General features: G+C 39.8%; 2 protein-coding genes across 6 annotated transcripts in view; one reads left to right on the forward strand and one right to left on the reverse strand.

The window, feature by feature from the left end:
- The first annotated feature begins 1,034 nt into the window (after positions 1-1,034).
- On the forward strand, positions 1,035-10,906 carry LOC124138402. Of its 2 annotated transcripts, XM_046505032.2 has the most exons (6): positions 1,035-1,141; positions 4,518-5,015; positions 6,004-6,100; positions 6,698-6,817; positions 8,029-8,136; positions 10,678-10,906. In XM_046505032.2, the coding sequence occupies exons 1-6, from the start codon at positions 1,078-1,080 to the stop codon at positions 10,730-10,732; spliced, it is 942 nt and encodes a 313-aa protein (XP_046360988.2). In that variant the 5' UTR covers positions 1,035-1,077; the 3' UTR covers positions 10,733-10,906. The 2 variants fall into 2 exon arrangements, with proteins under 2 accessions (XP_046360988.2, XP_046360989.2); XM_046505033.2 differs by lacking the exon at positions 6,698-6,817.
- A 943-nt stretch (positions 10,907-11,849) lies between these two features.
- Positions 11,850-16,094, reverse strand: part of LOC124138403 — a 30,792-nt gene continuing 26,547 nt past the window's right edge. For all 4 annotated transcript variants that reach the window (XM_046505036.2, XM_046505035.2, XM_046505034.2 and 1 more), the window contains 2 exons: positions 14,852-14,998; positions 11,850-14,115 (listed from right to left, as the gene is read on the reverse strand). In XM_046505036.2, the coding sequence (XP_046360992.1) occupies positions 13,796-14,115; positions 14,852-14,998 (467 nt within the window). In that variant the 3' untranslated portion in view covers positions 11,850-13,795. The remainder of the gene's footprint in view (positions 14,116-14,851; positions 14,999-16,094) is intronic.

Here is a 16,094-nt window from a genome sequence, read left to right on the forward strand (position 1 = left end):
AATCATTGGCAAGTCCGAACTCAAACATCCTTCAATTCAAACAGATTTAGCATATAGTTTCCCTTCTAAACCGACGGAGGGGCGGTCGGGTAGCCCAGTGGTTAAAGCGTTCGCTCGTCACGCCGAAGACCCGGGTTCGATTCCCAACATGGGTACAATGTGTGAAGCCCATTTCTGGTGTCCCCCGCCGTGATATTGCTGGAATATTGCTAAAAGCGGCGTAAAACCATACTCACTCACTCACTTACTCTAAACCGACGGACTTCAACAACTATATGTTAAAGTAAATTGACAATATCTAACAACACAAACTTCTATTTATTCGACCTACCCAATATAAATGTTAGAAAACAGTCAGCCAACCATAAAAGTGTGGCCTTACATAAACTGCCGGGTAAAAGAACGTATACATTTGAAGACTGGATTTGGCCCAAAAATATAAACGTTATAAAAACTTTACTCGGCTGAAAACAGACGCCGAAACACAGCAAACTGATATTTCTCATACTTGTATAATTTCAAAAGTGAAATTTGTCTGAATAATATTTTTCTTGTGGTTGCTTTTCATGTACTAATGTTAAGTTTCAGTAGAATATCCCTTTAGGTCCTAAAACAACATCACCATCGAATAACCACTTCTTTGTTTCATTTTAGTCATTATCAAATGTGGGTGTAACCTTTCTATTGCCCGCCAGTTTAAATGAACCTGACTCATAAAAAAAAAACTATATTTTTTTCAATACATTATGCAATGAACAAATACTAAAATATATGTAGATCTAGATCTAGTCCGTGGTTTGGATTATAATTATCGCTGACAGGGGGTATAACTACAAACTAATAAACACGTCCATATCAAGTTCGGTATTTAACAAATCAATCAAATTGGTTTCCAAAACCAAGGCAATCTAGATTCAGTAACAACTGGTCGTACAATACTAACATTACATCATCAGATGAGCTTGAAAGGTCAGTGTGACATCTCGTCTTCTCGGTGACGTCTGTACTTCTATCGTGACGTCAATCTATGACGTCACATAACTTCCGGTAGAATGAGTACACGCAAGATTCGACATTATGCAAACCTTTCGTTTTGTCTGGACTTTTGGCCACCTAAGTATTATCTATGCATTGCTCGTAGGTAAGTATGAAGATAGCGGTTCATGTATGTTTGATTGTACATGTACGTAAGCTTGCGTACATGACAAAAACTAACATGTTTCCAGGGTACTGTTCGCGTTTTGGAAAGGATACCCCCAAAATGGCGACATAGGCGAAGTAGGCCTATATTTGGTCATGTGATGAATCAACATTAATATCGTCCGTCATGTTGAAACAACAAAAGCCACAAGATATTTCATATATGCCGTGCTGTTAAATTATGTTGAACTCGCAGTAAGGCGAGTAGAAGTTAAATCATTGTCGGTGCCTCATTTTCAAATAAGCCTTTCGGTTCCTAGTTGTTGTATTCGAATATCCACAGTTATCTTCATTCTACGGTTTCGCTTCATGTTGTTGTTTTTGTCTCTAGAACTATTGTCTTTATCCGGTTATCAGCTGCAGGTGCTGATGGGTTGCATCATTTCTTTCTGTCCCGCCAACCCATCTGCCTTTCAGTGTAATTGCTCCGAGGCCAGCGTTGACGTGAAGAGTTATCTCCCTTACCTATCTCCCTCCGAATTCCTCACAGAACACACTCACAGTTACATTCTGTTTCGAATTAGATTCTGCCAGAGAGAATGAAGAGATTTACCTAAAAAATATAATCTAATCCGGGAAAAAATAATTTTGCTCCGTTTTTGCATCAACAACGTGATGAAGTTCGAGGGGTGACAAAAGTGCATGTGTTGACAGTTGCCAAACAAATATATTTCAAGTTGTTAAACCATTCCCTGCACGGCTTGATTTACAGGCTTTTGCCCGACGAAAATTTAATATACTGCGTCCTCTACGCATACGATTTGAGAATGGACCCAAATGATGTCATGGGGGAAGCAAACATATATATATATATGTTTGAGTCGTTAAATTTATCAAAATTGTAGATTGCATATTACCGTATTCGACGTAATAAGCGCCCACGGCGATATTTGCTAATATATTGGCTAGTGAACAATCCCAATTAGCACCCCTTCCGATTAATCAATGCACAAAAGACTTATTTATTCGCGAATAATACGCACTCGTGTGTTATATGCACCCTTATTATGGGCAGTTTAATTCTGGAAAAATATATCTGTCGTATATAAACATTTCAGGCTGTCAGCATAAACCACGAAATTTATCTTTCAACTCTGGTTTTTTTCACCAAAATAATGTTCTAATAAGGGCCCCCTATTTCTAATTTTGAGAGCACCCTGGGCGCTTATTACATTGAATACGGTACATTGAAACCCGCATCTATAGTAGGCGTAAGGCTTCTGAGCATGTACAGTGATTATTATTATTTTTTAATCGTGCCACATGTCGACAGCTTGAGACACCAGTGTGAATTTCCTGGGTCCCCAAAATATATTACTGAGACCCCCTTGGACAGGAAAATTGATAGACCAGGGTTAGAAACTAACAGTTTTCGTCCACTAGTCCTTGTAATGATAACATATAGCAAAACCCTTAAAAAGGGCAAATTTCTACTAGTCCTTATGATACCTTTACCATTGGGCAGTTTGGCAAGGACTATAGGACTAGTGCCAATTTCTAACGCTGTAGACCCATGTAAATATTGTAAGCAGGGTGTGTAAGGGGATAATCCCTTTCGGTGGAGATGTTGGCCATCAAGCAAAGTGTCACCCTCGATTATCCAGTGCATCATTTCTCCAAAGTATCATAAATATTGTTCATAATTAATACAATGTGGATATAATACACTTGATAATCGAGGATGGAAAAAAGTAACTGTCTCCCAGAGAATAAATCACGTTAAAAATTCAACATAGTTTGTGAACTATCAATAATTTTGCTGAAGATAAATCGGACTAGGACATTTTCGTGATTTTATAAACCATGATATTGAATGAATAGTCTATATTTATACAGTTGGTCAGTCAATGACCAAGGTAAAGAACTGATCTGAATCTCTGAGTCTGACAATCCCAATTTCATCATCGGACACCATTTTATGTACTGTGGTGTTTTATGCTTTTCAACAAGTATAGACTTTCCAAAATATATTACACAAAAACTGAAAATGCGAGTTTAGATATTTCTGTAAACCAGGGTTTCATTTTGGTTCCTCTCCAAGGACATTCACTGATTGTCATCCGGGATGTCTTGAAGAAGTTTTCTGAAGAATGTCCTGTCAAAAGTTGACAAAATCTTGAAAATGTTCTATTACCTTTGACTCAAGCAAAATCACCTCACACGTGATGAGTTTATGTTTAATGCCATGGATGTGATTTGTGTCAGTGCAATGTCCCATGGAGAAATGGAACACTGGATCATCGAGGATGATACGAGAATAAGTATTTATTTCAATTTCGCAAATCATTTCCAGATTTCCATATGGTCCATTACTAGGATACTGACAGCTTGGGATTGTCATCCAAAATGTCCCAATGAGATTTTGTTCAAATTTGCTAAATATATTGAAGCATGACATAGTTATTTCCTAAAAAAATAATTCATACTGACGTAGTACAGTATTATGACACGAATTATTGATTAAATGTCATTTCGCGTACGTTCAAATTCACCAAGAAAAAAACAACTATCTGTTTTTCGACCACGGTTAATTCTTTTTCAATACCCACAAGCTCATAAAAGAAGCTTAACACTTAAATCGGAAGAAATTCAGGGTAATTTAAAAAGGAAATAATGACAACAAAAAATAAAGTAATCACAAAATATTGCAAACCATAAAACAGTTTCAAGTTGTTGATTCGCGATTTTATAGATCATTGATTCAGTCGATAACAGTTCAAATTTTCTTGACTAAATTTCCTGTTTTCAAAATTGCTTTGAGCTCTGTCCACCAAACCATGTGACACAGTTCACGCTTCCTGTCTGCAGAGTTGATGCCATTCTAGCAAAAACACTTGTCAAAATAATAACAATTTTTACTGTGATCATCCGTTATCACAAAAACCATAACACTTGTGAGTGAGTATGGTTTTACATCGTGTAAGCAATATTACAGCATTATCACCAGAGTGAGTGAGTATGGTTTTACTGCGCTTTTAGCAATATTCCAGCATTATCATTGCGGGGGACACCAGAAATGGGCTTCACACATTGTGATCATGTGGGAAATCGAACCCTGATGTTTGGCGTTACGACCGGACGCATTAATGTCTAGGCTACCCCACACGGGTAAATTGTGTGAAGCCCATTTCTGGTGTTCCCCGCCGTGATATTGCTGGAATATAGTTAAAAGCGGCGTAAAACCATACCCATTCACTCCGTCATATCGCACATGATATAGTGTAAAGTGTATATAATCTTCAAATTTATTTAATTATTTTCATTTGTTGTATCTGTTGTCATTCTTCATTGTCAAATGTTTATCAAAATTGTTTCAGTTCTCGACGGCGTGAACACACAGACTTCACACGCTCAAATAAAGCGTGAATTTTCGCAAGAGGTGAACAACGTTCGCAAAATAAATACGTCGCGTTACCATGGGAACACCTACGAAGAACTCCGAGTTATATTTGGTATGAATAAAAATAAAAAGACTCACCCAACATCACAGACGCCTCTCAACCATGCGGCCAGTCCAACAAACACAGAATATGATAGCGCGGGGGGACACGACGCTGAGAGTCATGGACAACCTCAATCTGTCAGAAAATCGCAGCAAGTGGTTGAGTCAAATTCAAACGAAATTGACGGCGTGAGGAGTGGAAAACGCCATTTTCAACTTGGACATGCTGGCTTGGCAACTCGTCGGGAATATACCGTTTCTTCCACGGTAAAAACTACAAACATGTTTGTTGGTAACGGAAATGTTTCTCACATTGTGAAAACATTGACGTGGAAAGAAATTCAGAGACAAAAGTTTTCCCACATGGTCCAAGGTGAGTATATGTATTGAAGTGTTCAAGTGAGAAAAATTGTTATTTCAGAATTGATATAGTCTGACGCCTACCGTTTGTTTGTTTGTTGTTTAACGCCGCACTCAGCAGCATTCCAGCTATATGACGGCGGTGTGTAAATAATCGAGTCTGGACCAGACAATCCAGTGATTAACATCATAAGCATTTATCTATGTAACTGGGATACGATGACATGCGTCAACCAAGTCATCAGCCTGTCTCCCCGATCCCGTTAGTCGTCTCGTGACAAATGGACGCGCTGATTGCACAGTATATAAAATAAACCCAGGAATTTAAAAATTGAAAAGGATCTTATTAATGATACTGACTAGGAAAGCGTACAAAGTCCTAACTTACAACAGCTTGTCTAGCTCATGATGACTTGGCATTCACCGACCTTTAGAATTTAGAGTAAAAAACTATTCTGTTTTTATTTTTGAGCTGGTTCATCTTTGACAAAAACACTGCTAGATGTCATCTAAGACAGAACGTGTAAGCCTGGAGTCTTAAAATAAAACATTTAACGGTTCTTCAATACATTTCAATCCCTGCTTATCAATAACAGTGAACATGTATTCAAAACAATTAACTATCCGCCCCTGCATGTTGGTTCCTTTAAACCAATCCGAGATATGAAAACTCGGAACGTTACCGAAAATAAACACACACCTGGACTTGTCCCGCGCATACATATTTATCGTCCAGAGGGTTTTTGTGTGATTATTCCTGTTAAATTCACACGTATTTATCAGGAGGTGCGATTTAGGAATATGGGTTACTTAGCTGGAACATTGTCTGATCGTTCTGGAATATTTCCAGACCGCAGTGAAGGAGCTCGAATATATTGCCGAGTGCGAAACAACAAACAAATCTTACTAAAAACCTGTTGAAGCGTCGTAGAATCACACTTTTACATCCAGAGCGACGTCTGTTCCATTTGGAGAAGTCAGATTGCACGTTGTATTTACAGAGTCGCCGATGTTGCTGGGGGCAGGTGTTGGAGTGACCGGGAGTGTGATAGTCGCACTGATGGTAACCGCCATCTACTTGATTCTCAAACGACGCAGGTGAGAATGTTGAGGAGAAACAGAGTGAGTGAGTGAGTTTGACATTGTATTAAGTGATCTCGCATTGTGTCAGCTTCAATCTCATAAAAATCCCATGTTTGTTCTTTGTTTGTATTTTAACGCCGCTCTCAGCAATATTCCAGCTATATGACGGCGGTCTGTAAAAAGTCGAGTCTTGAACAGAAAATCCAGTGATTGACATCATGAGCATCGATACACGCAGTTGGGATATGATGACCTGCATCATGCATGTCAGCCAGCCAGCCAGCCGGCCAGCCGGACCACTGATCCTGTTAGTCGCCTCTTACAACAAGCATAGTCGCCTTTTACGGCAAGCATGGTTTACTAAAGACCTTTTCTACCCCAGATATTCCTGTAGTAGCTGTCCCCCCCCCCCCCCCCCCCCCCCCACACACACACACACACACACCAAATAGCTGTGCGTGCCCCTTTTCCAAATAGCTGTGCGTGCCCCTTTTACAAGTAGCTTTATCCGCTTTTGTTTTCCTTAATCATTTGCGAATCATTGTGTGATGCAGGTTGCGGGTTGGTTCTCAATCATCTGGATGGTAGCTATTTGAATGTTTTCTGTTCAAGGACTCGATGTGCGAAGTTACAGGAAGTGAGTTTTGGCACACCCAAAGAGGAGAAACCTATATACATCAAACTGTCTCAACTACATCGACCCAAACGTAGCCCCAACTATGTCGTCACAGTGTAAGTAGTTGGCAGTGACCCCTGGGGGATACCGGGGTAGAATAGGTCCCCAGCAACCCATGCTGCTTAAAAACGTATGATTACATGGCGTGAATCGTTGCTTTAAACTTGTTTATAACATCAGTCAATGCATTGTTTGTCCCAGACTTGATTATTTACAGGCCACGGCCTAAATAACAAACACAATTACCCCATGTACATTGGCTACTGTTGCCAAAACAAACCACAAAACTACCTTTAAGATCGCTCATAATCTGAATTTCGTATTCATACGGATGAGTGAGGGGATGTTGGTTTACGCTACACTCAGCAATATTTCAGCCATTTCATGAGGGCCTGTAAATAATTGAGACCCGTGAAGATCCGGGGTAGAATAGGTCTTTAGGAACCCATGCTTGCCGTAAAAGGCGACTATGCTTGTGTCGTAAAAGGCGACTAACGGGATCGGGTGGTCAGGCTCGCTGACTTGGTTGATGCATGTCATCGATCCCAATTGCGTAGATCGATGCTCATGATGTCAATCACTGGATTGTCTGGTCCAGACTCGATTATTTTACGGACCGCCGTCATATAGCTGGAATATTGCTGAGTGCGGCGTTAAACAACAAACAAACAATAATGGAGTCTGGGCAAGTCAACCACTGCTTGGATGACAAACGGTCAACGCCGTGCGTGACAAAAAGTAATAATAATAATTATAATAATAATAATGCCAACAATGGGTGAATGTTGTTTTACGCCCTATTCGCTGTCGTGGCACCATGGCCTGCAGTAGGTCAGGTCCCACATTGTAACACAAGTTTCATTATTCTGCTCTGACATCACCAGGGGATTCCCCCGGAATTCCTACGTGGTGTATTCGCCAGAATAATGAAACTGTTTACAACTGTCAACTGCCTTTGGTAACTTTACGTTTTAATGAATTCGTTTATTCCTATTGGAAATAAATGTATCATTAACTCGGTTTCACACTAAATGTTCAGGTGTTCTTTAATTCAAACGTTTTGATGATGACGTTACTATTTATTTATTACAGTATTATTTCTGTGAAGACCTTATTATTTTTGTGATGACATTACGTTTGACAAATAATCCAAATACTTCCTCAAACTCTGAGCGTCAGTACAGTTTGACATTATTTGCTATCATTTTTCAAACGTGTGCTGAGAAAATCAAAAGTTTTTCTTATTGTCATGGTTTCGTGGTTTTAGACTGGACGAGTCCAACTTCTCTGTGGACAGTGATGGGAGTTCCGAGGAAGAGCTGTTTGATCTGTCGACTGTTGTGGGAGGGGGAGGGAGTCCATGCCAGAAAAACAAGTAGGTGTTTCCCCTATGGTGGTATTTTAGATTTGGGGTCAGATCAAAATATGTTTTAAGCACCACTATGGGTGAATGGAACTTCGTTTTTTGGAAAACTTCACGAACTTTTTTTTCAGTAACATGGAACATTTATTTGGAAGAACACGATTGTATCCAATCATGAAATGTTTTGTGCATGCGAAGCAAACATTTATTAATTTTAGTTGAATTAAATGTATAATAATGGACATGAAATACTACTCTTTACAGTGTCCTTGTAATAGGGTCAGAATACCCTGCCCTACTTTGTTTAAAGTTGGTTAAAAACTAGAAGGTGGCCACACTGCGTAACCTCGTTTGCCGTAATGTTGAACCTGGTTAGTCATCTAAACTACCGGGCAAAAGAAAGTATACACCCATAAAATATTTTGCTTGTTTGTTTGTTGTTTAACACCACACTCAGCAATATTGCAGCTATATGACGGCGGTCTGTAAATAATCAAGTCTGGACCAGACAATCCTGTGACACATAATGAGCATCGATCCACGCAATTGAGATCGATGACATGCATCAACCAAGTCAGCAGCCTGACCACCCGATCCCGTTAGTGGCCTCTTACGACAAGCATAGTCGCCTTGTATGGCAAGCATGAGTTTCTGAAGACCTATTCTACCCCGGATCTCCACGGGTGTATACACTCATGTTTGATGGCACACTGAAAATGAAACAAACGTGAAATGGTTATTCAATTGTGTGGGGGGCACGAGTGGCCCAGTCGTCTAAGGCGCCGCGATTCGCTGTGCAGAGTTGCGTCCCCTGGACACACCAGAAACTTATGATTGTGGGTTCGAATCCCGCTTCGCCCCGATTTGTCAGCACCATACCCGTGCTCATGCGTTTCACCGATGTGTGGTAAACGTCTGAGACCTGCATCACCTCGGGCTTTCCTCCCACATTAAGCTGACACGCCGCGATATAACTGGAATACTGTTAAAAGCAGCGTTAAACCCAACTCACTCACTCACCCACTCAATTTTGTGTATTGGATTCGGGTATCATATTTTATTCTGAAACATAGATTTGCAGTGTTTCGGCGACTGTTTTCAGTCTCGTAACTTTTGATTTGATTTTTTTAGGTCAGATCCAATTGATGTATGCAGTACACTTCAGTTATCACGAACACAAAGGGACCACTTATTTTAGTTCCTTATAACCGTAGTTCGTTATAAGCATTTCGACTTAATTTCCTCTCTAGTCATCGCATTTAAAGACAGATTTATCCACTTCAAAGACCATAGTCTAATCACTGTTTTACTGTTGTTATTTAGGGCGTAAATTAGGGTCAAGATGTTAGTACTTAATCCAATTAATTACTTGCTTTCGTTTATTTTTTGCCGTTTGAAACAGCCGCGCATGCCCTTTAAAATCCAATTTACATTTTGGCCTTTTTACGAGACAACTGTAAAGCCTGTTCATGTATGCGACTGTTGCCGAAAGCAGTCGCTGCACAAGAAATTGCTGAAAATGTAAACAGGAGCGACAAAGTGAGCTTTCCGCCATATTGTCCAGTGTTTACTATTTTCATTGTACCATATGTACCCGTGCTTTTTAAGGGAAACAATTCACTTGTCTTTGCATGTGTTTGTGACCGGTGCAACCGGTGGGGCATGATATTTGCGTATTTTCTAAAACATTCTAAACGATTCTAAGGTTATTGGTGACGTTTCAGAATGATCATTTGTGATTTATTACATTACAGATACCCGTGATCACTAATATCCTATTTTTGTAATTACATCCTTCGAGTAAATATCCGATATTTAGATTTCAAAACATCCACGAACTAACCCCATCAATGGTGATTTAGTAATGTCAGAAATGGCGAGATTAACGATGTACCTAATTGTTAGGGGCCGTTTCAGAAATTTATCTTTGTTTAAAATGACATTGAATGATATCACAGAACATGGGATTTCCCAATAAATTCAAAACTGTGAAAATGAAGAGAGTCACTGGACTCCTTTTTATTATATTTTTATTAAGATAACTGAACAACTGTTTTTTTCTGTACGATATGTTCATTTCAGAGATTAGATGTTAGTCGATGTATTTGTGTGCGTGATGTGTTTTATATTCGACTTAAAAGTGAGGGTTGAGGAGGAGTCATGTGTGTCACCGTAGCGTCCAGGGGGTTAATCAAGTTTATCACCCATAAGGTTAGAAATTACCGAGTTCATAAACATCGTATGTGCTCTTGTGCAAATATGACCAGTGTATTGTTTACGTCATGTGGACGGCATTGTTGACGTTCTTCGAATCTTATTGTGACGTAAGGTCGAAATGACGTTACACTAGAAACGACGTCTGAAGCTGTTGACGTCATTCGACAATTATGGTTTTCTAAGACGACAGTCGTGATCAGTGCATTTTTCTAAAGGGGAGCTAAAATCAGTATGACACACATGCTCGTTTAATAATCTGTTTATTAGTTGCCCTCGAAGAGATCACTCGTTTAATAGTCAGTCATGATCACTAACTATCATCTCTCATCTTCACAGTTTACGGACTTTCAACAAGACGTCAACACCGACGAAAGACAACCGCTTCAGGTGATGGCGATTGTTTGCTGGGCTGTGATACCCTTGAGTGATACAAAGAGCAAGAAGGACGGTTGGGGCAGTGTTTAATAGCTTAGCAGTACATTTTGATCAGAAATAGCAGAACAGTGACCATATGTAGCGTTTGTAATATAGCTCTTGAACAAATCCTGATCATTGGTGGGAACAAGCATGTTTTGATTCAGACTCATTAGCCCTGTGAATACTGAGGAGATAATGTCTTGCAGTGCGAGGAAATGCATGAGAAAATTTAGTAGCATGGTCAAAGTGCAAAGGTCAAATGGAGATTAGAGGAGATGGTGTCTACAGACAAGCAGGCCATGACATAGCTCACTTAACTTTCCGTCAGGTGAGCTAAACAGTCCTGTTTTAATGAGACTGGACAGGGGTTGGGCGAGGCATTACTGAGTTGCAAGATGCCTATAAAACAACACATTGTATATGCATGTTTCAAAAATGCCCCAGTAGGTGAGGAGAAATGGGTTTTAACGTCGCGTCCAAGATTATTGCATTCATATAGCGTGTGAGTGTCTGCTTGTACTTGTCCGGGCTAATGCCGATTTTATAGTGCTAGCCCACTGAGATACCTTGCCGCAGTATGAGTGACTATGATTTTACGCCGCTTTTAGCAATATTCAAGCAATATCACAGTGCGGGACACCAGAAATGGGCTTCACACATTGTACCCATGTCGGGAATCGAACCCGAGTCTTCGGCGTGACGAGCGAACGCTATACCACTAGGCTACCCGACCGCCCCCTTGCCGCAGTTTGGTTTGTTTGTTTGTTGTTAACGCCGTACTCAGCAATATTCCAGTTATATGACGGCTGTCTTCAAATAATCGAGTCAGGTTTCTGACATCGTGAGCATCGATCTACGCAATCGGGATACGATGACATGCATCAACCAAGAAAGCGAGACTGACCACCCGATCTTACAAGCATAGTCGCCTTTTACGGCAAGCATGGGTTGAAGAAGACCTATTCTACCCGGATCTTTACGTAGTTTAACAAGAATACCCCACTCAGACACAGTATACTGACTTCGAGGCGACCCTTTAATGCCGAGCGCCAGACAAATACCATCTCCTAACGTCTTTTGGTATGACGTGGTCGGATCTTCCGCTCTCCAGGCGCACGGTTTACCACTAGACCACGGAGCATATATACCAGTAAGCATGTATCGTTATTTAGTACTATACTCGTATGGCTATTTAATACACCATTTCTTGAAAAGAGTATTTAATATAACTTTATGTGTTCAGCGAAACTGTTTGTGGGTGTATCTGGATATCACAGCATCAGCTGACATACTGCATGTGTACCTGAACCAAAATCTGGGGCACCTTTCCAGTCCAGGACTACACGCAATAAGTGTTGTGTGAATTGTGATATTGTCTTTGTATAAGGTTATCATTAACTTTAATACTGATGTGCATACAAGTAGAAGACAACAGACTCAACAGACTGAGAAAGTGAGTTCTTAACGACTAGTTTCAATAAAATCTGCCAATTAGTTCTATCCTAGTCTTGTTATGACGGTGTATAGCCGAGGTATATATACATCCAGGTGTTGAAATTCAGTGTGCACAGACGGTTGTATCTCGCGATTTATAGAATAAGGTCGGTCGATATGTGCGAAAGGTGAGTGAACATTATTTCAATTATATCACGCCTTGTCAGATCGGTATGGGAGACAAGGTGAGTGAGTGTGTTAAACTTTAACGTCGCCTTTGCATTATTTCAGCCATATAGCGTTGGGAACAAGTTGATATTATACATAAGTAACACATTTGGGCATAACAATATTGTGGAGGAGAGGTGAAATGGTATTCAAGATTATTGCAATTGTATAGCGACGTCCGTGTGTGTGTGTGTGTCAATTTAACATGGATACCCCATTCACACAATACAGACCAGTCCTTGTTTAACCACTTCTTGCCGAGCGCTAGCTAGGCAAGGTAACAAGTACCCTCTTTTCAATGACGCGGCTGGGGATCGAACCACTGACCTTCCGCTCTTAGACCCTCTCCACTAGACCACAGAAGCGGTTGGCGAGAGATAAAATCTCTAAGTGATGCAGGTCTAACACGTTTTACCACTTTGGTTAAACCTAGCGGTATGATGCAAACTAACTTAGGGGAATTTGGGGTTCGAACCAAGGATCACAGATTTCTAGCACGCCAAAAGGGTGCAAATAGCTATATACAAAGAGATGTGTACACAATCTAACAGAAACTCCGCACATGATTTATGCAGCAAATGAAAGACTTTATTTCCAAGTAAAATACCAAGTAAAGAATTTTTTAATATAAAATCAGAACTAGAGATGACTACGGGAATGTAATGAAACTTATATAGGAATGTACATTTTTCAATATCTTTTGATTTAAGAACTTTGCAGAAAGCAAATCAGTTAAAGTTCTCTAAAACAAGAATCGAGAATGTTTTACTCTTTATCATCACAGAGTGGGTAAAATATCTTAGATTACAAATACATAATCTCATTACAAATAAATATGTAATAATTATCTTATGAATTATTGAAACTATTATCTACTTCAACATGAAAATTGATAATAAATAAGGACAATTTGCCACAAAATAAATAATGCGTCATAAAAGACTGAGGCAGAATGCCAAGATGAATGAATGATTAAATAAATAGTACCTTAAGACCTTAAGTATATAAATGCACAGGATAATCGAAGATTCTGTTACGTATTCTTCAAAGCAAAGAATACTTTGTATGGAACAAGTATTCAAACAAAAACATAACAAGGAATACGTAACTCGAAAATCAAAATTATCAACTTTCATCTTATCGATTTCTCTGACATTGAGCCACCCAACCCATTGTCCTTTCAAATATCCACTCGTTTGGTTCGCAAAAGACAAAACCAACGAAAACTCCATTCGTGTGAATATAAACCGTTCTCCCAGTTCTAAAAACCAAAACAAACTGGAACGTCAGTTTTGCCGAGGACAACACCATGTCCTTCCAAATTTCCACAAAATTGAATTAGATATTTTCCAATCAAAAATCTCACGCCTCGTCCCTAGTATCTCTGGGGTCCAACCGGAAGTACAGCATTTGGGTTGACGTAGTCCGACAGAGAGTTTGCATTGTAACTTGCGGTCGACGTGGGCTGGCCATAGTACTGATAAAAGGCATTCTCCACGTACATCCCATATGCATCTCTCTCCAGATTCGACATCCTGGCTGCTGCGTTGCCGACAGGGGTGGAAATGGGGTAGTCGGGAGAGAGAAAGGTGTTAGGGTACATGCGGTTGGCGTTGGTGTCCAGATCGCCGTAAATGTGCGACTGTATGTGCACTCCTTGAAGGTGCAGTGGAGAGCTCGTGTCGCGGTTCGGATCTGGACAGTCAAATTAAAAGACTCAATCAATGTTGTCAAAGAATAATCACATCACAGACGGATACTGACATAATTTGCTTACACGTAATGTAAAATACACACATTTACATTATCTTACATTGTAATACAATACTCGTTTCTATTTGGTTACTGAATGTTTCCCATATACACTAACATGGTAGATACAAAATTGATATAGCCCGAACATGTTACCAGTGCGATTACAATGATTTGAAACTGAACTATAAATGCAGTTTAACGAACTTAACCGAGCATATCCGATTGCAATGCAACGGTTCGCTAGCCATAAACGGGCAAGATCTATTCGTATTTAGGAATGTTCGGACAATCAAGTCTCTACGCAAAACACTTAACTTCCTATCCGGAGTATGTACATATCAAATACAACCATTTGAAACTAAAATGTACCTCGTATATATGCTGCTTCATCTGTAACTTTAGCATATTTTCATTTTTCGATTTACAGACGAAGTCAAAAGCCGTCTATCAAACTCCAAAAAAATAATATATAAATTATGTTTTTTCACCTGCCCTTTTGTTTGTTGATACTTAAATTGAACCAATAGAACAGTTTCTACAAAATTCAACCAAATAAATAACTGCTTAAATGCATAGTATTATCGGAGTTCACTGAAAATCAACACCCTGGAGCGCTGTGCCTGTTGATGTGATTACCGTGAAAAGTCATTCACTCGAAAAGAGGATCAATTGTTACCATTGGCATCCGTCCTCCCATCCGTGTCGGACTGCATGTAGATCAGCCCCTGGCTGGACTGGGTGGTGGTTGGGGAGGTCATGGGGAGGGGGGAGATGTGCATTCGCTTGCTGCCAGATTTAATATCCTTGAAACTGTCTGTTGATTCTGAAAATGTAACCAGCAACATACTTTAAAGTTGACCCAGCCAAGCAATGATGAGAGAGTAGGATTTAACCTCTCTTTAAGCAGTTAGATCATTATCAAGGTGTGTCAGCATAATGTTTGTTTGTTGCAATGTTTCTATATTACGGCGGTCTGTATTTAATCCGGTATGGACAAGACAGTCCAGCGATTGACATTATGAGCATCGATCTATGCGATGAGGATACGATGACATGCACCAACCAAGTCAGCGAGCCTGACAGCCGATCACGTTAGAAGCCTCTTACAAACATGGGTTGCTGAAGGTCGATTCTAAACAAGTCGGAAAGACTTCGCCTGTAACCCCTCCAAAAGTTTTATATGTATGCATTGCCACTCGATGATCTTAATTATATATATATATATATATATATATATATATATATATATATATATATATATGAGGGGGATACGGGCGGAAATATTACCCATAAACATGTCAAATTATTATTTTTTACTTACCTTCACAATGTATTTCATCAAAGCACTTAATGATTTGTTTGTTTGTTTGTTGATTAACACCGCACTCCTACATTCAAGCTATAAGACGGCGGTCTGTAAATAATCGAGTCTGGACCAGACAATCCAGTGATTAACATGAGCATCGATCCACGCAAGTGGGATACGATGACATGCATCAAACAAGTCACCGAGCCTGACCACCCGATCTGACAAGCATAAGCACTTAATGAAATTACCTCCTTAAACAGACATGTATGATATGATGAAATATATTCTAATATAATTTATGTATAAACCATCTTGAATGTCCTGTATATGACCATTGTAATTTCTGCTCATGTACCACCGACGATGGTCGTTTCAGAGAATAAACAGAGTCCAGGTTGCCAACATTCCTGAGCCACGAGCATTAACAGCGATGCATTTCCGTGTTGTCGCTCAACGCCAGCTGCATGCACACCATCCGTCGCAGAGCTCACCGATGTTTGACTTTTTGCGATGCCGCGGGGTTGCATGCCGCGTTGTTATAACTGACAAACCATGCTCATGCATTCAAGTTCATTCCACGAATGTCTGTTTGGGCATCAAGGCAAAATAA

The sequence above is a fragment of the Haliotis rufescens genome, unplaced genomic scaffold (assembly GCF_023055435.1).
Source record: "Haliotis rufescens isolate VD_foot unplaced genomic scaffold, xgHalRufe1.0.p SCAF_8, whole genome shotgun sequence".
NCBI classification, from domain to species: domain Eukaryota; kingdom Metazoa; phylum Mollusca; class Gastropoda; order Lepetellida; family Haliotidae; genus Haliotis; species Haliotis rufescens.